The sequence below is a fragment of the Puma concolor genome, chromosome C2 (assembly GCF_028749965.1).
Source record: "Puma concolor isolate L17-30 chromosome C2, mPumCon1.1.hap2, whole genome shotgun sequence".
NCBI lineage: Eukaryota > Metazoa > Chordata > Mammalia > Carnivora > Felidae > Puma > Puma concolor.
The window spans coordinates 75,804,386-75,832,185 of record NC_141675.1 but is presented as its reverse complement, the minus strand read 5'-3'; the positions used below and the strand labels follow the sequence as shown (position 1 = coordinate 75,832,185).

Genomic DNA, 27,800 nt, shown 5'->3' with positions numbered 1-27,800 from the left:
GTTTTGTTATCTGTACATTGGGGATAATGATGATTACCTCTCTGGATTGTTGTGATAATTAAATATGAGAGGGAAAGGGTCTTACACAGTGCCTAGGGTATAGTGGATGCTCAGTATGTCTTTGTTGAAAATCTTCACCTCATTCTGTTTGGTTCAGCTTAGAACCATTTATTGTTTACCATGAGCAAATGCCTGGGATAGGAATGTGGGAAAATCAGGAACACAGTGAGTAGGGCTGGATCCAGAGATCTCCAGACCAATGTAGACATGGTGGGAAACAGTCCCAAAGAGAAATGGGGATGAAGAAGGTATCTGGGGAACTTGAAAAAGAAATACATTTAGAATTTCCTTTTTTTTTTAAGCTAATTTATTTATTTATTAATATTCATTTATTGTTGAGAGAGAGAGACAGAGTACAAGTGGGGGAGAGACAGAAAGAGAGAGGGACACAGAATCCAAAGGCTCCAGGCTCCAAGCTGTCAACACAGAACCTGACATGGGGCTCGAACCCACGAACTGAGAGATCATGACCTGAGCCAAAGTTGGTTGCTCAACCGACTGAGCCACCCAGGCGCCTCTACAATTCCTTTTAATGAGATTCTTCTTAACTCTTGGTTCTGAGGAAAGTAAAAACTATTTATCTATGTAAACATCATGAAAAGTATTTTATCTTTTTACTTTTTCTGAGATGCTTAGAGGGAAATTTTTACTTGGAATTCAAAGAGCAGTGTCAATGGATTGTTGTGGGATTGATTAGGTCCCCTATGTAAACAAGGCAAGGGGACACCTGGGTTTGTGGGAAGTAGCGCCAGCCATGTGCCAGACAGCCATAGTATCTGATTTTATTTTTGCAGCACTGCGGTGAGGTGGCTGATGTCCCCTTTTACAGATGAGGAAATGGAAATCCAACATTACAAATGTAATCATTGCTGAAGTAGGGATTAGGCACGTTCTAGAAATCCTTGTTTTTACTGCAATAAAAATTGCCACTAAATTTGGGGCTCCATTCCAGAGGAAGTATATAACAGGTAACATGTAGGTACAGCCATAAAGTTGGGATGACAAAGATAAACATTTCTCACCCCACCGGTATTGGTTGTATCTTTCACATTGATCAACAACCACTTTCAGAAGTGAATGAAAGTCAACTTAGCTCAATGTACTTAGTATCCATTTTTAGATTTATTGATTCTCTTTTGAATCACTGGAAAATGGCAGTCATACAAATGTATGCCTGATTAGCAATTTAGTTAGTGGCTCAGCCTGCCTATGGAACAGGACCGCTGGCTGTGTGCTCTCAAGCACATCATTGATTCCTCTGGTCCTTGGGTTTCTCATTCTAAATGGAAGGTGTTTAGGCCCAGGTCCTTCCCACCCTGCTGATGTAGGATACTTAGGGAAAGTGTGTACCAGCCCTCAAAGGTGGTGGTGGCCATGAGATGCTGGAGGCACCCACACAGTGTGCATGTGTGCCTATGGTTGAAGACTCTCTTCCAAAACTGCCTGGTCACGTAGGGAAATTCCTTCTTTTCTTCAGAGCAGCAACTTTTGATTCTTATCTTGGTATTTCCAGGATGACTTTCCTCCTATAATGAACACAGTCTTGGAGACAGAATTCTTTTTTCCGGTATTGCTATTAACTGCTATTAATAATAACTTCTGTTGTTGAGCACTTAGTGAGCAAACCTCTGTGCCACCTGTGTCCCATACACCATCCCACGGCAGCCCTGCAGGGTAGGGAATTTTATGCCCACTTGCAGATGAGGAATGAAAGCCCGGAGTGTCTCGGTGAATAAAGTGACCGAGTGGGATTTGGACTTAGGACTGACATGAAGTCTGACATTGCCTCACCACCCGTTTTGCTTAGTTTCTAAGGTTTTGAAAGGGCTAGGGAGCCAAGTTCCTCTTATGCTCACACTTAGGAAGGGCAGAGAGCCTACTCTGTCTGAGAGGCTTCTGACACAGCCCTCTTTGCTTTGGAGGGCCTGGAAGCTGGCTATTAAATTTTGTACACTTTTTCTTTATTCATTGAGAACATAAATATTTTCCATGGAGTGACTGAACCACAGTTTATTTAACCAGTCCCCTGTTGACAGACATTTGGATCATTTCTAATCTTTTTTTTTTTTATTATTATTTTTAACGTTTATTTTATTTTTGAGACAGAGAGAGACAGAGCATGAATGGGGGAGGGGCAGAGAGAGAGGGAGACACAGAGTCGGAAGCAGGCTCCAGGCTCTGAGCCCTCAGCCCAGAGCCCAACGCGGGGCTCGAACTCACAGACAGCGAGATCGTGACCTGAGCTGAAGTCGGACGCTTAATCGACTGAGCCATCCAGGCGCCCCTCGTTTCTAATCTTTTGCCATACAACAATGTTGTAATGAATAACCTTATACATATGTCATTTTTATATGTGTGCAGGAATACCTGGGAGTGCATTTCTAGAAGAGGGTTTCCTGAGTTAAGGAGAAATGCATCTGCAGTTTAAGTGGATATATATGCCAGATCCGCCTTTATAGGGGTTCAGTCATTTTGAACTCCCGACAGGCTTGCCAAAAGAGGACAGCTTCCAACTTCGGGATTTTTCCCAGTATGACAGATGAGAAACAGTATCTCAGTTTTGTTTTAATTTGCATTTCTCTCATTTTGAATAAGCTCAAACGTCTTTTTGTATGTTTAAGGATTGTCTGTAGTTCTTTTCTGTGAACTGTCTCTTCACGGCCTTTCAAATTTTCACATATATATATATTAAATGTTTATTTATTTATTTTGAGGGAGAGACAGCAAGAGACAGGGAGTGCATGTGTGAGCAGGTGACAGGTAGAGACAGGCAGAGAAAGAGAATCCCAAGCAGGCTCCATGCTCAGCACAGAGTCTGATGTGGGGCTTGAACTCATGAACCGTGAGATCATGTCCTGAGCTGAAATCAAGAAGTCTGTTGCTTAACCGAATGAACCACCCACCTACGCCAAATTTTCAGATATATATTTTTTAAAATTAAAATTTATTTTTATCAAAGTACTGCATGCAGATAGTTAACAAAGAGTCAAATAGGATTTAAAGACTTATAATGAAAAAACAAAATTCCTCTTCACCTATTCTACTTAGTAGATTGGATTGTTCACCAAAAGTCACCATTTTTTATGTTTAGCTGTTTCTTCTGGTATTATATTTATATTTCTTCAAAATATGCTTATGCTACTATTTCTTGATTTCTCAACGTTAGACATCATTTACTGATTTCCTAGTATGTCTGATAAGGACTTAGCACTTACTCCAAGCTCCCTTACCATACACTGACCTTTACTACAATCTCTCAGTATAATGTTTTCACATTTTTCCTGGATAAGTTTGTATTAAGAATTTGCATGATGTTCATGAAAACATTTTTCTTGTTGAACCAAGTTGTGTGAAATGATTACATTTTGTTTCATGTAAAGCTTTTTGTCTTTCCTGAAGTTAATAATTCATTGTTTTTTCCATTTGCTTAGTTGTGGGACTATCTTTTGCTCACATCTTCTCACCATGATCTTTCATGTGGTCTAGTGCATCAAAGAATCTACCAGTTCCATTTTCCCCCAGAATCTTCCTCACCGACATCATTTTACACATGTTCTCTGGACCTGCTGCCCAGCTATTGTCTACCTGCATATATAACCATGGTGGCTATAAACAGGGACTATATTAGTAACTCAGACAATGTAGTTCCCTTTGGGGCCCTATTTAGAAGTCTTGAGTGGAATGAGGAAGTTGGGAAAATACATAGAGTTGAGGCTGAGAAAAGCGCAAGGGAGAATAAAGCTGAAAAAGTAGCTCGTGACATACATTAAATGTCAACAGCCAAATGTCAAGGTGTCTGAATATTATCCTAGCAGGAAAATCAAGGAAAGCATAATTTAATATTCATAGTAATTGTTTTTTAAAATGTTATAAAACTAGTCGTGTGTTTTAAAAGACCACTAAGGGGCGCCTGGGTGGCTCAGTCGGTTGAGCGTCCGACTTCGGCTCAGGTCATGATCTTGCAGTGTTTGAATTCGAGCCCTGCGTCGGGCTCTGTGCTGGCAGCTCAGAGCCTGGAGCCTGCTTCTGATTCTGTGTCTCCCTCTCTCTCTGACCCTCCCCCGTTCATGCTCTGTCTCTCTCTGTCTCAAAAATAAATAAAAACATTTAAAAAAAAAAAAAAAAAGACCACTAAGCTGCCATTTGTGTTATGCCTTTGGACATGTCCCCGAATCAAAGTCTTTGGAACTGGTTGTGCATCCTACATGCTGAACCCACCTCCCATAGGATCTCCATCTAAACCAGTGGTTCTCGCCATTTTGGGGGGCAGGGAACAACAAATCATTGCAGATATGGCACACTCCATAGGTGAGGCTGACCCCTGAGGGCAATCGTGTTGTGATTTCAGGGGTGGCTGAGGGAAGGAGTGGTGATGTAGGGAGGGATCATCAGGCTCCTCATAGTCCTACTAGATGACTGCCCTTCCCACATGAATAAAAGAGCTTCCAGGCTGAGGCTGAGTCGATAGCAAGCTCCTTTGTTGCTGCTGCTGCCCCAAATCTGCCTGGACCTTGGCTCCTGCTTGTACCTCAGTACCTTGGTCTTTGGGTCTGGTTCCCTGAGTCCATGATGAGGGGATTTTGACCACTGGCTACAAAAATCAAGCACAGGTCAGGAATGGGAATGGCATTCTGGGCCCAATCTATTAATATTATTATTATATATTAACTAATTACTGTATGGCAGCAAGTAGGGTGAGAGGCTACCCTTTTTTTTTTTAATATTTTTTTATTTTTAAGAGAGAGACAGAGCATGAGTGGGGGAGGGTCAGAGAGAGAGGGAGACACAGAATCCAAAGCAGGCTCCAGGCTCCGAGTCTTCAGCACAGAGCCTGATGAGGGGCTTGAACTCACGAACTGTGAGCTCGTGACCTGAGCCGAAGTCAGATGCTTAACCGACTGAGCCACCCAAGCGCCCTGAGAGGCTACTCTTAAACCACGTGTAGAGGTTATAATCCTTTGCTTTTTCTGCATAATGGTGTAAGGGGTCTACAAGGGAGCCGGCAAGCACAGGTGAGAGAGTAAGTGCTAAGGAAAACAAGAATGAGTTAAGGCCATCTGGGTCTGGATTAGAAATCTTGCTAATGGTGAAAGCATTGAGTATTGCTGTTGCCACAGTGGGTATGCCTGATCAAGTGAACTGGTGACTGTACTTTGAGCATTGGGTCCTGCATTTTATGCTTTTAGTCTTGTTCATTTAGTAGAATCAATGTGGTGGTTAATATTTAAGTACTATAGACCAGGACACCTGGGTGGCTCAGTCAGTCGAGCATTTGACTTTGGCTCAGGTCATGATCTCTTGGTTTGTGGGGTCAAGCCCTGCGTCGGGCTCTGTGCTGTCAGCTCAGAGCCAGGAGCCTGCTTTGGATTCTGTGTCTCCCCCTCTCTCTGCCACTCCCCTGCTCGCACTCTGACTCCCTCTGTCTCTCAAAAATAAGTAAGCATTAAAAAAATATTTAAGTACTATAGATCTATAATTTCTTATCAGCAATTCTAAAATCCCCCAAGTGCTGATAAATGAGAAGGTTTTTAGAACTTATTTGGCAGACAAATTTGTGACTTGAGCTGCACATGTCTGATGGAGACATCTGTCCTGAATTGAGAAGAGGCTACTTGGAGTCTGTTTATTCTATTATGCATATATTCATTGCTGGAGTACTAGTGCTCTGGATATAGGAATGCTGGCGGTGCTATATAATATTCAAGATATGGTAATATTCAAACAATTCTGAATGTCAGAGCACATCTGACTGCAAGATTTGGGGGACAGGGGATTATGGGACTTTTCTGATAAAGTTTGTTTTCGTTTAGGTGTTATTATTCCACTTTGTTTCATATGAATATTTTACATACTTGTAAAATTAGTTTAGATACAGTTTTGCATCTTGCTTTGCATCTTGTTTCATTATAATCTTTCCCCTATAGTTTTCATAACTCTTATTTATTTAGCTACCATTTTTAATAGATGCATAATATGAAAATCATTCTCTCATTGTGAATATAGGTTACTTCTAATATTTTTGTTTTTATAAATGATGTGGTGATAAACATATTTGGAATAAGTATTTCTGCAGTTTGGGATCTGGAAAGGACAATATTTTTTGAGTATTTACTGCATGCCAGGAACTTTGCTGGATTTCCACAATATCAACAATTAGGTAACAACTAGTGGATAGCATTGTCTCCATTTCACCCTCCAGGGAACTCACTTTGATAGCAAGAATGGTTTCCCCATTGGGATCCAAACTGAGAGCAGACCTTTCTATCAGGCAGAAATGTGGCTGTTGGGACATTAACTGTGCAAGACTATTAACTTTCCCTCTCTACCATACACTAGTATAGTCTATGTAAGCTGTAGGTGAGGAGAAAGTGTAAAAGTTATTGCCTCCATGTGCACGTACACACACACACAGGCAGAACATTATGGGAACATTCAAGCCAATTTGCATCTGGGGGCTGAGCTGACAGATCCCCATAGCATTGAAGACTCAGCATGCCTTAGGGCACCAGTCTGGGTCAAAGGATTAAATAAGAAATAAGGAAGTAGGTCAGGATGTGAGGTGAAGAGACAGTATGCTTTGAAAGCATAGGGCCTCAAGAACCTGTAGGACATCAATTGGGGCAGGAACCAGTAACTGCTTGGTATAATGGAAAGAACACCATCTTAGAACATTGTCACTGGCATTTGAGTCTATACCCTGCCACTTACTGGCTGTGTAAATCTTGGAGAAATTGCTTGGCCTCTCTGAGGTTCAGTGCTGTTCTACAACACAGTGAAGCTACTGATTTGTGTCTATCCATCCCAGTAAAGTTTGCGAAATACATGTAATAAAATAGATCATTTATGAATTTTTTTGCCTAAACATTTTATGCATGATAACAAGTCAGATTTCTTCATTCTAAGGAAGAGCAATCAACTGGCTTTTTTGAAGATTTATGTAGGTAACACACAGAATCCCTCAGAAGGCCAAACTCCGAAAACAGACAGGAGCCAGGGAGGCCAGGTCGTGGCCAGGACCACAGCTTAAAGCCACCCAGAACCCATCTGGGGAGAATTCCCCCACTGTTGCAGGATCCTGGAGGCCAAGGCTAGCACAGCTCTGGCCACTGGCACTGTCTCCCTTGCAATTCCTGGAAACTGGAGGCTGCTGCTTCCACCAGAATTGGTTCTCCTCTGTCTCTGCTTCTTTGCCTTTCCAGCTCCCAGTTCCTAGCCTAGGGTAAGTTTATCTAATTGGTCAAAGCTGAGTTACGCATGTTAATGCAATAGCTGTGACAGAAGTTGGGAAAGTGTGCATTGGGCCTTTGCAGCTTCTGGATCAGGAAGTGCTTCTGCCACACACCACATCTCATTTAGAGGGAGAATTTGCCATACCTCGGGAGGGTTTCAGATGCTGGGCAACCAAAAACTGACAAGGATCCATTATATGCAGCTACTATGTGCCAGTCCTGCATTAGGTGCAGAGTAAGGGTTAAGGTATCATGAAAAATATACAGATATTAGAGAATTCCATGATTCCTGTCTCATAGGCATCAGAGATAATGATCCTGAGATCTTACAGGCAAGAGGACAATTATTTTGCACTTTTACTTCTCTTCTCCCTTCAGACTTTGAGTGGCTCTTGTATACATGTGAGACTGTGTGGCATGTAAGCATCCTCCATCATGCATGGTCTAGAAACTGGCTGGGAGTGTGAGCTATGGGAGGGTCCTTGACACCATTGCAATGGCTGACATTCAGCAGACACCTACTACATATTTGATATCCATAAAAACTTGACATTCCTCCTGAAGGTTCAGTCACTGATAGGCAGCATCCTGGTCAGAGCAGGAAGTCCTCACAGAGTTGGGAGGCTATTGCATAACTTTAAAAAAGGGAAGGATGATAAAGCGTGGTCATTATAGGAAAGATTTGAAGGATCAGTTAAATCCAGAATGCTTCAGAATGTTGTGGATTCAGCAGGTTACTCACATGACCATCTGGACACAAATGTGCTATGCCTACATAGAGACTCCTGCAGACCTTTTTTTTTTTTTTTTTAGGATTGGAAGGTACTCGGCAGGAATTGCTGCCTCAAGGCAGAAGTGCATGTAGGTCCTTTGAATTTTTAATAAAATATCATCTCTGTCATCTCCACCCCTGGTGTCTAGGGCATGTGGGTCTTCTTTCACTCAAGAATAGCAAGTCCATTCTTCTCCTGTTTTGAATAATGCTCCATGGAGCTCTCAACTAAAACACAATACAAACACTCATCATTGACATCTTAAGTTCTGAACTTTACCCCTATGCCAAGTACACAGATATGTAACTGTCCATTGATGAAAATGCCTTTGCAGAGTAGATTCTAATATAGCAAACACTAAACAGTCCATGAGAAGAGCTGCCCATATGAAGAACATGTATGTTTTTGGTAAAACTGCCTTGGAGCTCACCATTGGTCACATTGCTCAATGTTCCTATATTAGTCAGTGTTCTTTTGATGGCAAGGAATAGAATCTGAGGTCAAATCAGCTTTGGCAAAAGAGGAAGGTATTTGGCCACACAGCCAATTAATAGGAAGGGCCGGGATGCAGCAGAGCCCGGGGAGAAGAGGAACCAGGGCTTTGAATGCAGTCAGGGTGCTTTCTTTCGACTCTCACTTGGCTTCTTTCTAAGGTGGGATTTCTCAGATGTACTTCTGCCACATGGTTGGGGGTCTGCTCCTTGGCAGCTCTAAGACTCCCTCCTTTTCAGTTGGTTCCAGAGAGAAACTGAGGGGCTGGCTTCAGTTTGAAAAGCCCCCAGGAAAGACTCTGTTCCATTCTATTACCCAATCCTAGACCAATCATTGTGTCAGGGAGGTGGGGCACAGTGATCAGCCCAGTTTAGTTTAGGAGTTCAAGGTTGGCCAAAAGCAGGGGCGGAGGGCAGGGCAAAGGAGGGGAGATTGGTAAAAAGGTAAGAGCTTCTATTTGAACCACATGATTTGAGTGGGACTTGGGAGAGCATTTCCCAGAAAGGGAAGGCACTAGACAAAAGGAAAAATGAATGTACACTAAAGAGGGCTAATAAATGCTGGTTTACTTTCTTTTCTTAGCTAACTTATTGTACTTCTGCCTTTGCTTTGGCTGTCAGGAAGCTTATGCATTAGCTTTCCTTAGCCTAGATTTCAGTGACATAGTCTCCTACTTTAATTACTTAGATCTTATTTTATTACTTTTTGTTGTTACTGTTTTGCATTTTATAATATCTCTGAGACTATAAGCCACCTTAAGTTATTTTGGAGAGACTTTTTTTTTATTTTTAAAGTAAGCTCTAGGCCCAGTGTGGGGTTTGAACCTATGACCCTGAGATCAAGAGTTGCATGCTCTACCAACAGCCAGCCAGGAGCCCCTGGAGAGGCCATTTTTGTGTAAGTCTCCTTTGCTATGAAAAAAATATCATTCAGGCAACCTACGTATCCTCTGCTGTAAGGGTAGTCATTCTGTTATTATGTTTAACTTTTGTGGAAAGCTTTAAGGCCACAGTAATTATAGGAGTGCTGATATTGTTATGACTTTAAAACACAATCAAACCAAAAGTTGCATTGTAGCTGTTTCTGAGGAGATATTCAAGGATCTATAAAAATTACCTGCTGGCAGGTATGCATATAATAATTCAGGTTCAGGGTCAAGTAAGAGCTTACTGATATTCAGGAGATCATGTGTCATGTAGAGTAAGCTCAGGTTTGTCTGGGGTAGATATCAAGGGAATTTTGGTGTTTGGGGAATTAAGTGAGGGGCAGATGCCCAGTGAATAATTCTTGGAAGGTGGGGTTAGTGGACATAGCACTCAAGGTCAATTGAATGAATGACCCCACTCTCTACCATGCACTGAGTTTACAAAGATTAATGAGTTCTTGTTCCCTATTGACAACAAAATCACAGTCAGTTAGAGGAGAAAGATAGGCAAATCAATGCTTCAGTATAGGGTAATAATATCAATGTTTCAGTATAGGTAATATGATGGAGTTCTGCTTACAGAAGGGGCATTAAGTCAGACCGTAGAAAAAAGGCAATCAGAGAGGGCTTCCTGGAAGAGTATAGGCCAATCTATGGTAGCTCCTTCTTCACCTTTGGCTTTAAAACTCCTCTCCACTCTCAGCTGGAGGATCTCTTATTTTTTTCCCCTCTCCCTCTGGATCTGTGTCATAAAAGCCCAAGGAACAGGCCTGGCAGTCCAGATTCCTCTGTGGCAGCCGGTGAAGGGAGAAGTCTGGAACACGTATGTGATCACTTTTGCCCTGTCATAATAGGGATAACTTTTATGCCTCAACATTTGAATACCTTGGGTGAGGATTAGGACCAGTGCCAGTTCACATGTTTCTAAGTGATCAGAACCCGGGAATGCTCAGAAAAGTCTCTAAGCCTAGGCTGATCTTTGACTTTTGGTTAATGACATGGAGGTCATAAGGAGGCCAGGATGGGGTCCTGTGGGTTGGGATGGAAAATGTTTGGAAAGGGGTGGTGATAAGGAGCCTTTAGGGAAACAGCCTGGTCAGGATGTGGCAGTGGACAGTGAGCACAAATGCTGACCCTGCTCGTGGCCCAGTGGGAAGTGAGAATCAGAGCAGACCTCATTGAAGAGGGAAGTGGTGTTTTGTTAGGGGAAGCCAGGTTTCGTCTCTGGCAAGGAGATGGAAGATGTGCTAAAGCAAATTAAGGTGGAGAACAACCACCATGTTTTGTACTATAACATCTCAAGTGGGAGGGCTTAGGGTAAATATCATGGGCCCGGGTTACCAATTTGGAGAATCACTGGATAATACAGTTCTCTATACACACACTTCATTTCAGGTCACTGGGTCTTGGAGCTCTTTGTTATTTATTCGCATGGCAGTTAGAGGAGAAATGTAGATGTGGACAGTATGGTGTAAAATAGGCAAATCCTCTTGGCCTTCAGGACCAGGTACAGGACTGCACTGTATGTGTAGTTTCCTTCTGTCCACTTACCTATCCATCCATCCATCCATCCATCCATCCATCCATCCATCCATCTTACAAATATTAAATCTATACTGTGGGCCAGCAAATAAGAATTGAGAGAGAAATAAAATCTAGCCCTTGGCTTACAGAGTCTTATAAATCTAATAGAGGAGAAGACTCATTAAAAATAGGCTATATAGGGGCGTCTGGCTGGCTTAATCTCCAGGAGTTTTAAGTCATAGAACATACGACTCTTGATCTTGGGGTCATGAGTCAATCCCCACGTTGGGCCTAGATTTCACCTAAAAAAATAAGCTATATAGAGTGTACATAGAGAAGCCTGTCTGGCCCAAGGGTGTTGATGTAAACAGAGGCACACACCAGAAACTGCTAGTTGTTGGGCATAGCTGCTTCAGGGGATTCAGAAGGGGGTATTTAGACCAGACTCTGAGGGGTCTTGTATGGCAATATTGAGCGTACATCAACATTTCCTTTTCTGGGCACTTTTAATACAATGTTCTTTAGCATTTGGGCCCATTTGTTATTCATTATTCATTTGTCTAATTGTGTCAGTCAGGACTGTGCACTGCAAATGGTAGCTACTCAGTTCAAACTGGGTTCAAGCATATCAACAAAAGAAGTTATTTGCTCACATTATTTAAAAGTTTAAGAGTATTGACTTTAGGTCTTGTTTGATCCTTGTGTTCAAATAATATCATCAGGACTGTTTCTCTCTTTGTCTCTTGTCTCTGCTTTCCTCTGTGTTGGTTACTCTCTCAGGGAGGATCTTCACAGATGGAGGCAAGAAAATATCCAGCTGCTCCAAACTTTTATTTCTCCCAGCTCAGCAGTTACAGCAGGAAGAGAACTTCTCTTTCCCAGGGGTTCCAGGGAAAGTTCTAGGATTCGCTTTGATTGGACTGGCTTCTTCCTATGCCCATCAGTGAACTGATCACTGTGGCATGGGAGACTAATGTGCCATGGACTGTGCTCACCCATGGTCTAGGATGTGGGACCAGCTCTATTCAAACCTTGCAGACTGAAATTAGAGGAGGGATAGTTTCCTAAAGGAAAATCTGGGTCCACCTACTAAAAAAATTAGGAATAATAAGAAAAATAAGGAAAAATAAGAACTGCTTATTATATCTTTGTAGTTGCATCATTGCTGAATCCTGGTCATAAGCATTTGCTATGACTGATACTCTACCCTGCTTGATGTAGCAGGACAGAACAAGCCCTTTCTGTCATAAATTTGGATGGGCTGAGTTACATGACATGCTGAGGCCTCAGCAATGGTCCAGTGGAGCTGGGAGGGACACTGGTGCTATAGAAACATGGCTGGAGTTCTGGTCCCCAAAGATGCCTGTGCAGTGTCCTTGAGGAGTGGTGAAATTGGGCAAAGAGCTTGGTAGGAGGCAGTTATTTCAGGGCTTAATAATGTTTAGAGTCAGGTGGGGGGCAGCTCTGGGGTTCTAGCTCCTCTGTCAGTTTGGAGCAAAGACTTAGTCAGCAACTGGGGGTTCAGGGAGCTGACTCCAGGCTCCAGATAGAGATAGCAGCATGTGGTTAGTCATGTCTCTTGGAGATGGCCATGAACCTTCAAATCCTTCTCTGAAGACTCCTCTCCAGGTGTGTGAGATTTACATGTGAACTGCGGGTAAGAACAGAGAATTGCACACTGTTTATTATTAATAGGGTTTGGCACCACATCCTGTTTCGGAACTCCTAGCTCTAATGAACTGTGTTACTTGAATATAAGCTGCAGGGACCCCGTCTATACAGCTAATCTTGAGAAAGACTTACAAGGCCAGGATGAGGCCAGCTTCCATCTGAGCCTGCGTGCCCCACCCCCTACCCGCAGTTTGGGAGGCAGCTTTAGGCCTCATGGAATTCTAGGAGGGCTGAATCTCAGAAGGTGAAAGGGAGAATCTACAGAGAGGGAAGATTTTCAAGGGCATGTCTGCCCCAGCACCATAGCCAGTTATTTCTTTGACGTAGAACTGTGTGCGATCTGCTCCTTCTCAGGGTGAGCCATAGGGGCTTGTGTTGGGAAGTGAGGTGACCTCTTCATAGGGCATTGGTACTTGAACATTGGTTTGCCAAAGAATTATGGGTAAGGGTTAGGGGAGCCTAGTAAAATTCATATTTCCAGCCCCATTGCCAGGGATTTTGATTCAGTAGGTCTAGGGTGAGTGGGGTTCAGGATTCTGCGTTCTTAACAGCCATCACAGGAATTCCAAATGCAAGTGGTCCAGGGAACATACTTTGAGACCCACTGGCTTTGAGGCTGGACTGTCTGCAGGCCAGAAATGTGGGCGGGACTCCAGTGTTGGGACAGCGTCTATATCGTAAGGCTTAGGGAGCACCTTGAGGTCAGAAATGGGGCTGAACCAAATGTTTATGTCCTTCCCTTGGTTAGGAAATGGCAGGTGAAAGGTTTTGGTGCCCTCAGCGTAGAGGCGCTGGGGACCATCAGGAGTGTTGTCATCCCATGCTAGGTCACCCCTGCATGTGCTCACTCCCTGCTTTTTTTCAGTGGAGACCCCTTTGACCATCCACATTGGGTTTATATCCAAATAATCTTTTCTTAATAATACTGTTCATTGAGCAGCACATGATTACTAATTAAATTTTTTTAACCAATTATGTAGACATTAACATATATATATATATATATATATATGTATTTTTTTTTTTTTTTTGAGAGATAAAATGTGTGTGCAGGGGAGGGGCAAAGGGAGAGGAAGAGAGAGAATCTTAAGCAGGCTCCATGCCCAGCTCAGAAGCTGAAACAGGGCTTGATCTCATGACTGTGAAATCATGGCCTGAGCTAAAATCAAGAGCCAGATGCTTAGTTGACTGAGCCACCCAGGTGCCTCAACATTTATATTCTTTTTTTTTTTTTTTTAATTATTTTTTTTTTGAACGTTTATTTATTTTTGGGACAGAGAGAGACAGAGCATGAACGGGGGAGGGGCAGAGAGAGAGGGAGACACAGAATCGGAAACAGGCTCCAGGCTCCGAGCCATCAGCCCAGAGCCCGACGCGGGGCTCGAACTCACGGACCGCGAGATCGTGACCTGGCTGAAGTCGGACGCTTAACCGACTGCGCCACCCAGACGCCCCAACATTTATATTCTTAAATAGAATTTACTCAGTTAACCAATATTAGAGCTAGTCAACACAGAGTATGTCACTAATGCAGAGGAGTTAGTTCCTGGTATAAATGGGGTGGTGAGGGGATTAGAGGAAGAACAGAACAGGGGCAGCATGGGTGGACCTAGCCTAGGAATGAAATAGTGGGGATGGTGGGTGTTGGTCTGTAATTGGGTTTAGAGGTACAGGAGGGAGGAGGTGGGTGTGGAGGCTCAGGGAAGGGGTAAGCCATAGTAATGTTGGGCTAGGTGAAAGATTATGAATTGGTAACATTTAGGAATGGCAGAGGTCTAAGTGGAATGTTCCGGTGTGGCTGTGTCCTTTCCGAGCTCCAGGCCCTGGACTTGGGAGTGTGATGGGAGTTCTCTGTGGAAGTGGAGAGCTTATGAGGCAGGCCTCCTCAGCCTCAGTCTCCCAAGTGTGTTTGGTAATTTTGGAGGTGCTGATTCTTGTCAAAGCCAAACACACAGGGGTTAGGAAGGACATGTCATTTGTTCATTCATTCATTTTCTCCCCAAATATTTACTGAGTCCCTACTAGGCTCCAGGCACCATTCTAGCCCCAGGGATACAGTGGTGATTACAACGCATGCCCTCACTCAGCTCCCGTAGTGGGAACACAATTGTTAAACTAGTTAATTTCAGGTTGTGACAGGTTGTAAAGAAAAATAAAGGAGGTGAAGATGTTAGGGGGTGACTATATTGGGGGCAGCATCAGAGAGGGGCTCTCTGAGGAGACTTCTGAGCAGAGACCTGAATGAAGTGAGGATTAAGGCCGGCAGAACTCAGAAAAGAGTGTGGTCCAGGCTGTGTTTGGGGCCATGCCCTGATTTCATTCCAGAAGACTCTTAGGCCCATGGAAGTTTTCATGGCTATTGTGGGAGACGAGCTCACTTGCCCAGCCTCTATTTTGGGATTGGCACTGACTCACTGCTGAGTATTGGGCAACTGGCTCCCAGCTTGAGACTATTTCTACTGTAAAATGAGGATCTTAATAGCTACCTCTGTTTTACTAGAATCTCATGAGAATTGGTCAGTGTCTGTCTAGAAAGTATTTTTTATTACAAAAAATTGTATTTATCTTGAGTATAAGCTAAGGAGTAAATGGTTAGCAACTAACTCAGTTTTGTTTTTAGAGAGCAAAACTTAGTCCAGTTCACTTAGTGTTCTCACTCAGTTGACCCCCCAATGGCCCCCAATATGGCCTTGAACTTCTGCTGATTTTCTTGGTTTCAGCTCACTGTTCAGCTCTAGAATAAGAGTCCAAAACTAGATTCTGATATCCATTCTATTGCTGACAACCTGTATGGCCTTGGGCAATTCACTTAACTTCTACTTCTATAGTCTTATCACCTATAAAATGGGTATAATAATCAAGGAAGATAAGGCTGTTTGTCCTGCAAAGTGTATAAACATAAACATAAGAGATAACTGTTATTAAAGTGGATATCTAAGGGTGACCCACCTTATATAGGTTATATACTGTTTATGGGGTCCCAACTTTGCCTCAGTGTTTCAGTGGACTGCTCAAGAGAGCAGGAGGAGGCCTGGGAGTTTGGTCTTTAAGAAATATGTAGTTCTCTCGTAGTTTCACCTTGTCTGTATTCAATATGATTGTGTCCCAGGAGAGTGTATTTAAGTGACAGAAAATCAGTGACAAAGTCTCAGAAGAGAGCAGAGAAATGCTGGGATTTGGGGAGCCAAAGCAGGCAAAAAGAGCCTTAGAGAGAGGACTCTGTCTTTAGAGCACTTCCTTTCTCCTACTGTGTGACAGGCACCATGCTAATGTCTCTGGACCAGTCTGTGTGTAGCCCTAGCCTGACTCTATTCTGGAGGGGTTGTGGACAGCAGTGCAGTGACTCTGACACCCACTTACCTGATGATATGCACCAGGCTGAATGCTGGCAAGTCAAGGGTTGCAAGACAGAGTGTGATGGGTCTGCCTACTTACTCCAAGTATCTACCGTCAGCCTGACAAGATTCCTCTGGTCTGGTCCCAAATGCCTTCCCTTAGTAAGTGCTGGGTATTGTGCTAACACCTTGTTGATATTATCTCACTCATTCTTCTCAACAACTCACTGGGGTGAGTTTTTGCTCACTAGTACAAAGTCTTGTAGTGAGTTTGTATTAGAGCCTAGACTAGACCACAGCCCCCTTTGCCTTCCAACAGCCAGCACTGCAGGCTCTTCCTACTCCTAGGAAGAGCCCCTTTGTGCACACCCATTCACATACACAGAAAGCCAGAAGTGCCTGAGAATTTTCCTGCTCCTGGGGTGGCCCCTAGCTAAGACTGTCAGGAGGTGCTGGAGTATCAGACCAGCGCCTTCGCCACTTGCTGAGATGGCTCTGGAGTATATATTCTCCAGCAGTCCCCTGCAGGGTTAGGCTGAAGTTACTTTCTATCCAACTTTTGTCTTGTTTGGCCTCCTCCCTTCCCCTGTCCTGCTCCTCCTATATCCCAAACACGTCACTAGCTTACAAGGGTCAGCTTCTGGGCAATCAAGATACCCACTCGGGTATGGGCTGAGCTGGAGCAGGATGTTATTCAGTGACTGATTACAAGAAAGAATTCGGAAGCTCTGTCTAGCAGTGACAGCCTGATCAAGAGTCCAGATGATCCCAGAGATCCCAATAATTTTGTCATACACAGAGACTTCAAAAGAGCCCCTCAAAGTGGAAGGCATTGAATTAGGGAATTTATATTCCTATCTTATTTAATATTAAAACATCTATTAGACTTTTCCAGTTTTCATTGGCATGTTTGAGATCATACAGATTCAACAAAGTTCACCTTTTACTAATCTTAAAATCACATTGTACGTGAGGTAGCATTTCTCAATTGCACTTCGGTGGGACTCTGTTGATATGTTGCCTCAGTTATGTGAAGCTTTGTTTGACCCCATCATCACTGCCCACCGTCTCCTGCTAAACGTCCTGTTTTCTGTGTATTGATCTACATAACATTTATGTGGGTGACATTTTTAAAAAAATTTTTTTAATGTTTATTTTTGAGACAGAGAGACCGAGCATGAGCAGGGGAGGGGCAGAGAGAGAGGGAGGCACAGAAGCTGAAGCAGGCTCCAGGCTCTGAGCTGTCAGCACAGAGCCCGACGCAGGGCTTGGACTCACAAACTGTGAGATCGTGACCTGAGCCGAAGTCGGACGCTTAACTGACTGAGCCACCCAGGTGCCCCTTATGTGGGTGACATTTACTTCACCCCCTGAGATGATTGCAGATCTGGGTGATACTCTAGAGCAGTGCTATCTAATAGAGTAGCCACTAGCCACATGCAGCTATTCAGCATTTGAGTTATGACTGGTCTGAATTGAGATGTGCTTTTAAGTATAAAATGTCTATGAGGGATTTTGTAGTCTCTGTGGGAATAAGGATGTAAGTTATCTCATTAATAACTCATTAAAAATATTTATTACATGTTGAAACAACATTTGAGGTGTATTGGGCTAAATAAAAGATACTAAAATTAATTTCATCTCCTTTTACTTTTTAAAAACATGGTTAGTAGAAAATTTGAAATTACACATTTGGCTTACATTATATTTCTATGGGCAGTGCTGCTCTAGGGGCTCAAAGAAGGGGAGGTTTAGCAAGTGAAGTTGTCCAAATCCTGGACAGGCTGATCTGGGAAGAAACTGTGTGGATGTTGTGATGGCAGGGTTCTTTATGTGATCAGGAGGCAGCAAGGTGAGTCCTGTGTGACACCACTTTAAAAGGCATGCGGTTCTGCAGATGACCATTCATCTCTGGCTAGGAGGATTTATGGCTGACAAAAATGGCTTTTAAATCGGTCATCTGCCCACATGACATCACTGCCTTTCTGTTTCCAAGTACTTTGCAGAATTCACATTTGTTGTTTCTTTCTTGCTGTCATATTCTTGAGGGAAAAGAGGCCAGTTGAAGGAAGAGAAGAGGAGGAGGGAGGGTGGGAGGATTACTGTTGATTAGAACAGGGATGGGGGTGGGGGGTGGGGGGGATAGGACACTAGGAGACCTTAGGGAGAAGATCTCATTGGCTAACACAAAAGGTTCAAAAAGTCAGCTAGTCAAGTGATTTCTCCCTTTTTCTCAGTCTCTTTCTTTCTGGGGACTTTTGATTTTTGATGTTTATGATTGTTCCTGGGAAACCAGAAGCAGGTACCTTTGTTTTGCAGATTAGGAAATAGGGAAAAGAAACTGATGGGGGATTCCCAGACAGAAATAGGAGGTGTGGAAAAGGGAGGAGGAGCAGGATTTAAGGATCAAATTCTCTCTGTGTTGGTATGGAAGTCCCACTTTGGGGAAGTGCATTCTATCATCAGGGCTCTACACTGGGACTTTCCCATTTCAGTGACTTACTTGGCTGGGAGATAATGATTCTCTAAGGCTCCTGTTCATGTGTCTAAAGCTCAGGAGGTCCAGTCACTTAGCAGCATGGTGACTGCCTCAAGTAGTACAGTTTCTGGGACAAGGCTTTGGCACTGTCACAAGCCTCCCGGCTCTGTTTGGGTGCAATTAATGCTTTACTCCAAATGCATCCATCACCAGCAAACTAAAGTGAGAACACACCTGTTAAAAATGTTATTTTTGGGGCACCTGGGTGGCTCAGTCGATTAAGTGTCTGGCTCTTGGTTTTGGTTCAGGTCATGATCTCACGGTTCATGGGATCATGCCCTGAGTTGGGCTCTGTGATGATGGCGTGCGGAGCCTGCTTGGGATTCTCTCTCTCTCTCTTTCTCTCTCTCTCTCTCTCTCTCTGCCCTTCCCCTGCTTGTTCTCTCTCTCTCTCTCTCTCAAATAAATAAACTTAAAAAAAAAGTTCTTTTTGAGTCCTGCCTCTGTTCATAAACCTTCATTGGCTCACCATTGCCCACTGAATAAAAAACCTAACTCCTTAGCCTGCCTCTAGTACCTTCCACAGTCAGGACCCAGGTTATCTGTTTGGACTGATCTCTCCCCACCCTCTCTCATCACCCCTGGGCTCCAGCCAAACCATGTGCTTGATAGATCCTCTGCCTGTCCCACACTCTTGCATCTACTTACCATGTTTACTACCTGGATGTCCTATCCACAGTTGTCACATAGCAACCTTTTCCTTCTCCATGAGAAGCCACCCCTTGCCTCCATAGCACTGTATAAGTCTTTTTGACCCTTGTAGACTATTATTTGTGCAGATATGTCCCTGCTAGATTCTGAACAACTAGGGACTAGGGGAGAGACAGCCTGTATTAGTCAGCCTGGACTTCCATAAAAAAATTGCCATGGACTGGGTATCTTCAACAATAGAATATTATTTTCTCACAATTATAGAGTCTGAAAGTCCAAGATAAGAGTGTCAGTACGGTTGGTTTCTGGTGAAGACTGGCTTATAGACAGACACTGTATGCTTACACGGCAGAGAGAGAGATAGAGTTTTGATATCTCTTCCTCTTCTTTTAAGGACACAAATCCTATTGGATTATGACTTCACCTAACCTTAATTACCTCCGAAAAGCGCTGTCTACGTTGGTGGGTTAGGACTGCAATATATGAATTTTAGGGGGACTCAGTTAAGTCCAGAGACTGCCTGATATTTAAATCCCTTCCAGCTTTAGCCCAGTATTCTATGCAGAGAGGGTGCTCAGTAAATGTATGGCATATTGAAAGAAATTTAATTCCATTGCCTCCAAGTAATTGTTTTTATAAGCTGTGCTGTTCAAGCCTGTGGGACTGCTGGGATCCCACAGCTCCTGGGAGGGCAAGAGGGAGTTAACAGGTTTTTGTGGGAATCAGACTGAAGGAATTGTGTCAGCTATAGCTATTAAGGATCAGCCTCATGAATATACTGTCTCTGGTGGGAATGTTGCAAGGCTGCTGTCCATTCATAAGGGAAGTTCCATATAGTTTTTGTGCTGAGAACAATAGTAATTCTCTGAGCATTTGGATTTGTTATATATAAAATTGTGTGATTGTGCACTCAGATATCACCTCACGCCAGTCAGAGTGGCCAAAATGAACAAATCAGGAGACTATAGATGCTGGAGAGGATGTGGAGAAACGGGAACCCTCTTGCACTGTTGGTGGGAATGCAAACTAGTGCAGCCACTCTGGAAAACAGTGTGGAGGTTCCTCAAAAAATTAAAAATAGACCTACCCTATGACCCAGCAATAGCACTGCTAGGAATTTACCCAAGGGATACAGGAGTACTGATGTATAGGGGCACTTGTACCCCAATGTTTATAGCAGCACTCTCAACAATAGCCAAATTATGGAAAGAGCCTAAATGTCCATCAACTGATGAATGGATAAAGAAATTGTGGTTTATATACACAATGGAGTACTACGTAGCAATGAGAAAGAACAAAATATGACCCTTAGTAGCAACATGGATGGAACTGGAGAGTGTTATGCTAAGTGAAATAAGCCATACAGAGAAAGACAGATACCATGTTTTCACTCTTATGTGGATCTTGAGAAACTTAACAGAAACCCATGGGGGAGGGGAAGGAAAAGAAAAAGAGGTTAGAGTGGAAGAGAGCCAAAGCATAAGAGACTCTTAAAAACTGGGAACAAACTGAGGGTTGATGGGGGGTGGGAGGGAGGGGAGGGTGGATGATGGGTACTGAGGAGGGCACCTTTTGGGATGAACACTGGGTGTTATATGGAAACCAATTTGACAATAAACTTCATATATTGAAAAAAAAATTGTGTGATTATGTAACTGACCAGATGGTCTCTCTTTTGCATTGGTCAAATGGGAGGCCCACCTATAGTGACAGTTCAGTGGCACTCCTAGCCTCATTCATAGACCATCTTCATGTCTCCACTCACATATTTAATCATCTTTACCCTGCTTATCATTTATGCAATCATTATATTTTAGATACCTTTTAAGTTTTCAAAACTCCAGAAACACAGAAACACAGTAGGACTTCAGTGCATTTTAAAAATAAATAAAATTACTCATACTTTTCTTGAGAGGAATTGATAATTCAAATATCAATGTCCAGGTAGCATGATAAATTCACATATGAGCCTGGGAGGGGGTAAAAAAAATCTTTGTATTTCTACTTATCTATTAGTTATTGAGAATCCTTACATCAAACTTTTAAATGACTGCTAAAATTCCCATTATAGACGAGAAAGCTGAAGCTCCTGGAGATTAAGTAACATGTCCAAGTTCTGAGTTGGTGGATCTGGTTTTCAAATCTTGGTCCATCCCATGTCAAGATCAACATCTTTTCCATCTGTTCCCCTGCTTCCAGGATAGACACTAAATATCCAATAGTCTAGTCCTGGGGAGGGAATAAGCATAGCTAGAGGTGAGACAGAGTAATGGCCTTGGGGAGTTCTGTCCTATGATAAGGCAATTCGAGGCTCCCAGTTGGGAGACAAGCCATAGACAGGGGTTGAGCCTCTGGAGTGAGAGGTACTAGCAAGATCTCTTGTGTTACTGGAGGGCATTCGGGCCCCAGCTGGCCAGGCCTGGGTGTGGAGGCCAGCTTCCAGGACAGAGGAAGGCTTAAATGAGAACTGAGAACTGAATGAGAAACCCTGTTTTGGGGTACTAGTAGTTGAGAAGGCCTGGGCAGGAGAAGGGTGCTACAATGCTCCCAGAAGACTCTCCAGCACTTTGAGCCATTAAAGTAGTTCTTTGGGCCAATAAAGTAGTTCTAGATCCCACCAGCTTTGCCAGTAGGGCTCCTACTCTTCCTTCAGATCTGGGATTGCCTTAGGGACCACAGCTGGGTACAGCAGAGCAGGACACCTCAGTTCAGTAAGTATTAATTGAATGTCTGGTGTGTTCTGGGTGTTAGAGGAACACAGAACAATCATCCCAGGTCCTGACCTTAGGGACCTCGCTGTTCTGTGGGGGCAGATAGGTGTGAAGGGGGTCTGTTAAGGTCATGGTAGCACTCACATTCACACATCTCTCTTCCAGGGCCATGTTCTGCAATGATTTAAAGGAAAAGTATGAGAAGAGGATCATTATCAAAGGGGTCGATGCTGAGACCATGCACACTCTTCTGGACTACACATACACCAGCAAGGCGCTGATCACCAAGCAGAATGTGCAACGGGTCCTGGAAGCTGCTAACCTTTTCCAGGTGTGTGAAGAAATAGTCTCAGTGCTTTCCTCTGGAGCAGGGGAAAGCAGTGATTCCTCAGAGATCTGTCTGGACTGGCTCTCAGGCCTATACCTGGGACATACATACAACCATTCTCATACCCACACTTAGTTGGGCCTCTACTTACTTGAAAGTCAGAAGATGCTCCTTTGGAAGTTTCCTCAGAGGGGGTGAGATGTGGCATTGACTCCTTAATGCCATAAATCCAGGGCAGCTTGGTGCCTGGAATCTATATGTATTTCCTGACTGCAGTAACTACAATTTGCAGAAGCCTAATTGGAGCCAGGGGTTCCAGTCACCACTTCATATTCATAACTTCGAATCCTTACTGGGAAGGAAGGGAAGGCAGTTTCTTCTCCCTATTTTACAGGTAGGAAGAGCAAGGCACAGAGAAGGGGGTTATTTGCACCCTGGGCCTTCTGCATCCAGGGGCTACATGCTTGCCACTAGACCCTACAGTCTCTCTGGGAGCAAGTGTCTAGACTTGGGGGGAATGCCCGACCTTGACTGGTCGGCACTTTGCGGTGGGTATGAAAGAAGAGCACTTTTCATGAAGGGTATTGCAGAAGATAAAAGACAACCCTGGGGATTAATTAAGTTTATTCATTTATTTTGAGAAAGAGAGAGCGCGCGCGCACACACACACACACACACACACACACACACACACACACACGTGGGAGAGGGGCAGAGAGAGAGGGAGAGAGAGAATCCCAAGCAGGCTTTGCACTGACAGTGCTGATGCAGGGCTCAAACTTACTAACCTCGAGATCATGACCTGAGCCAAAGTCAAGAGTCTGATGCTTAACCAACCAAGCCACCCAGGTGTCCCTAGGATTAAGTTTTATTGTTTCCTTTTGACTACATTTGTTTCAATCTGACTACAAGTATATTTAGCTTCATTGACTAATTAGATCCATAGATTCTGTCAGTTGCATCCACAGTTATCATTGGGGCCCCATCCCAAGTTACTATCTTTGCCTAGGTCTAAAAGTACACCTTAAACTTGGTTTTGCCGGGTGAAGACAGAGATTGTCTCACTGAGGATGTTGAGATTTATTGACAAACAGAGTCTAGGAACAAACCAGGTCATTCCCAGGGACTGAGACAAACATCAGATCTTGTGCATGGTTTGGGACTTGGGGAGGTGGTATCCTTCTGAATCCTCAGTAGGTCAGTGGTTGAGGGGAAACAGGTGGGGAATGAGGGGCCCAGAGTCAAGACCAGGGGCTATGGGATTTTTTTTTTGTTGAGACTGGAGCCTAGGCAGGATCTGTGGAGTCCAGCAAGGAAGGGAGAGTAGAAAGAGGGAGGAGAGTCAACTATAAAACAGCACTGATGAGTTACGAATAATTGCCAATTTTATTGTCTCAGCTTTCTCAGGGTATTGTAAACATACAGAGCAAGTTACTTCCATCAGGACTGGTCATGCCTTCTGGTGATGTGTCCAAGTCAGTTACCACCCCCACATACAGCCCTCCCCCCTTTCGCTGTCCTTACCTGCTTACACCTTTAGCCTTACTAACCGGCAGGGAAATACTCCTCATTATGTGGAGTGAGGGACTCAGTAGCTATATCGTATTCCTTCCCTCCCCCACAACTGCTCCAACAATCTGACCTCAGCGAAATCCTTCCCAGGTCAGATAGGGCCTCTATCTAGTTCAGCTTTTACCTGGGGGCTAAAACAGAGCTTCATGTATTCTACAGTGGGTGTGTGGGTGTGGGTATATGTGCAAATCTTTATTTAGCCTCCTTGTTTTCAGTAAGATGTCCTCATGTGTCTTTCTCAGTTTCTGGTGTCCCTGAGTCCAGAACCTCTCTTGTGTGGTTTCTCCAGAGATAAATATTTTCCAGCAGGAACAAAAAATCTATTTTTTGTTCGGTTATAAGAGGTGGGGAGGAGTCCCAGGAGGCTTAAATTCTTCTTAAACCCACCCTTGTTATCAGCCCCATCTGCCCCGGGTTTGCTATTTCCCTGGGACTTTAATATTTCTGTTTTCTGGGGTTCTGAGGGACAAACTCCTTTGTAGGCACTTGGTCTGACCTCTCTTCTCTCAAAAAAAATCACTCTCCAGTCTTCACATTCTGTGGTTTGGGGTTACTGATATCTCCTGGTTTCAGTGAGGATGGAGTTTGTGTTTCTGTTTCTTGTTCTCCTTTTCAGTTTTGGGTGATTTTTATAAAAACTCTTTAGATAGTAAAGACTGTTATCTTTTGTAATAATGTTGCAAATATTTTCCATTGGTTATTTGACTCATGATTTTTAGTAATGACTTTTTTTACATATAAAATTTTAAAACTAGTGTTTAGTCAGATCTATTGATCATCTCCTTGATGTTTTTTGCCTTCGTTGTATGTTTTTAGAAAGACCTTCCCTATTGCTTAATTATATACTTACTCACTTCTAATTTCTATTAGTTTTGTTATGTCCACAGCTTTGATATTTAAATCTTTAATGTATCTGGAAATCATTCTGGCATAAAGTTTCTCTGTTGTCTTCATTGTCATCGTCCTCCTCCTCTGCCTCCTTTCCCTCCTTCTCCTCCTTCTTCTCATTTTCTCTCAAGTTGTGAGCTTCAACAGAGATTTTGGTTTTAATGAGAGGTGGAAGGAAGAGGAAGACAGAGACAGGATAGAGATAGAGCACGTTCTGTTTATTATTGATTCCCCTATCCTGGTAATCCCTCACCTCAAAATTTTCCAAATCTCATTCACTTTCTAGGCAAAAAATAGTAAGTTCTCTCTGAGGCTGTTTTACTAATTTTCCTAATGAGTATTAATTCTTATGAAAACAAGAGAAGAGTGCTCTAGGTGTCTGGTTAGAAAGTCTGTTGCTTCTGGATAACTTGCTTTGAAGACTCAGATGTAGAAAACTGGGGATATCTTCATTCCTGAAAACACCACAAAGGACAGAGATTTGTAGGTTGTTGAAATCACTTTGTGGTCTTAAAAAAAAATATTCTTTTGAATGGATAAAACATACCCTTGTTCCAAATTCAGAAAAACAGAAGGGGAGACAGTGAAACATTTTGCTGTCTTCACTTTTAGTAGTATCTTGCTGTCCTTCGTATTCTTTTTTTTAATTTTATTTATTTATTTGTTTTGAGAGAGAGAGCACGCGTGCACGCTCTTGTGTTGGGGGGGAGGGGCAGAGAAAGAAGGAGAAAGGGAATCCCAAGCAGGTTCTATGCTGTTAGTGCAGAGCATGACACGGGGCTCAATCTCAGAAACCATGAGATCATGACCTGAGCCAAAATCAACAGTCAGATGCTCAACCAACTGAGCCACCCAGGCGCCCCTGTCCTTCATATTCTATGCACACCCCAGTGTATATGTGCATATATCATTCCCACTCTTTGCTTCCAGTTTTTAACACAAATATTGGTGCACTATACACTTTTTTTTTTTTTTTTTTGCATCTTGCTTTTTTTGGCTTCACAATATATTTTGGAGATTGTTATATATCAGTATATACAGAGCCTTTTTGATGGCTGCATAATGTTGTTGGGATCTCCTCAGAAGTGAAACATGTTGAGTTATCTGTAATAGTCTCTTATAAGGCAGAATGGTGGATTAGAAAGAACATGGGTATTGGACTCAGACAGAACCTGGGTTTAAATCCCAGTTCAGTCATTTTATTTGCTGTGTGCATGTGGACAAGTTACTTAGATTGTCTGAGTCTCACCTTTCTTATTTGTGAAATTAGGATGATTATAATACTTACCTTTCAGGGAGAGTTATTGTGAGAATTAAGTGAGATGCTATTTGTAAAATACCTAATACATAATAGATGCTGGGTGGAATTTTCTTCCCATCATTTGTGCGTTAATTTTTACTTTACTTTGGATAATTTGTGCCTTGAATAAACTGACTGACATTGAGCTGTGAGGACATTTTCCTATGCTATACCCCAAGTTTTGCTTTTTCCTGGATTAGGATTTTAAGAGACCATGATTTAAAGTTTTGTTTCATCATGTTCATGTAACACTTGGTTAGTAGAATGAATTGGACTGGTGCTATATTTAATTGACTCAGAATTGTAGATGGAGAAAAGTGTGCCAGAGTTGGCATTTTATCTTGTTATTTTAGAACGTGCACAGAAGCTGATACCACCTTTCTTGGATGGAAATCAATGGGAACCAGATGATCTTGGTGTTTTCTACCCCATCTGGTAGTAAAAGGTTTTAGCTGTTACACCGTCACTGTGCCTCAGCTGCCCCCTCCCTTTCTACTTCTCTTTTCAAGTTTCTTCCTGTTATCCGTTGATTCCTTCTATGCCAGAATTTCCTAGTCCAGAAAGAGATAATTTGATTGACCAAGCCAGTCACCGCTAATGCTGTTTGAAAAGACCTTTTCATGCAAAGCAACTTCATGAGTTGCTGGCCTCCTGAAGACTGATAACCCTGGGGTCAGCTACCATTACCACTGTCATTGGTCCAGTCAGCTGTGGCACAGGGTGGGACAGTTTCTTTTAGGAGGAAAGTTAGGGTGTGGCAGGTACTAAATGGACTGCCACGAGAGGAACTTTGCAGTCACTTAGCTGTGATTAATTAGCCAATTATGGGGAGAAATATATTTTCTCCAAGTAGTTTCTAGAAAGGTAAGAGTAAGAGAAGCACCTATGAGGAAAGGCCCAAGCGACCCTTCACAATGTGAGGCAGGGTTTTTGAGATGAATGTCATTCAGTAGGGGCTGCAGGGAACTTGCCTTATCTGGAACTTCAGGCTTCTGAGTTTTAGATAAGCAAGGCAGTGAGAAACTGTAGAAACTGTAGCTGTGGGACAATGGCTATAAGAACTTGGTAAGATTTTTCAGTTGTGGAGAACTGCCATGTTAGTTTGGAGAGCTTTGTCATATTTGTTACTTTCATTTTTATTATTAAAAACTCATGAAAGAATAAGGGTTTGTGAGCTTATCTGCAGGGTAGCAAAAGATGTGAGGTCAGGGAGACCATGCTTACCCTTCATTCAGTCTTGGGACAGAAGATGGCTAAGATAACAGAGCAGCTGGTTAGAAGGAGCTTAGAAGAGAAAGGGAAATCAGGCTGAGACCTGAGGGGTGATGTGAGGAAAGAAAGAGGGATGCCAGAGTGGTGGTCTGGTCATCTGGCCTGGGCCCGAGAAGACCCAGCTGGGGCCTCCACAACACCTCTGGGGCTGAGATCTGTATGGATGAGGTAGCCATGTAGTCAGTGGCTGACCCGGATGGCTGGGACTGGCTTCTTGGCTTACTCAGTATCTGGATCATAGTACATTAATATTTGTTGAATCGGTGAAGGCATGTGTCACTCTTGTCTATTACTAGTTGAATATGAGGACTGCCTCAGAAACTGCTCAACGCCCCATCAAAAATTGCCTGACCTCCTTTAAGAGGACACTAAGAAGCCCACTCCTGGCTTTTAGAAATGTTGTGGGCTGGTAGAGGAGGAAGTATTCCACAGGTTAATACTAATAATTGCTTCATTTTTAAGCACCCACTAAGTGCCGGGCACCTAACAAAAGCAGGTCTCACTCATTACATTACATCATTACGGATGGA

The 27,800-nt window shown here is 43.1% G+C and overlaps 1 protein-coding gene across 7 annotated transcripts in view; it reads left to right on the top strand.

The window, feature by feature from the left end:
• Window positions 1-27,800, top strand: part of KLHL6 (kelch like family member 6) — a 115,956-nt gene that overhangs the window by 53,457 nt on the left and 34,699 nt on the right. For 6 of the 7 annotated variants that reach the window (XR_015240152.1, XR_015240151.1, XM_086674827.1 and 3 more), the window contains one exon: window positions 22,076-22,241. Coding sequence is in view for 5 of the 7 variants with exons in the window: in XM_086674827.1 (XP_086530953.1) it covers window positions 22,076-22,241 (166 nt within the window). In the remaining 2 variants the exon portion in view is untranslated. Of the gene's footprint in view, window positions 1-20,823; window positions 21,911-22,075; window positions 22,242-27,800 lie in introns of those variants that run through there. The other variant, XM_086674829.1, reaches the window with a different exon arrangement.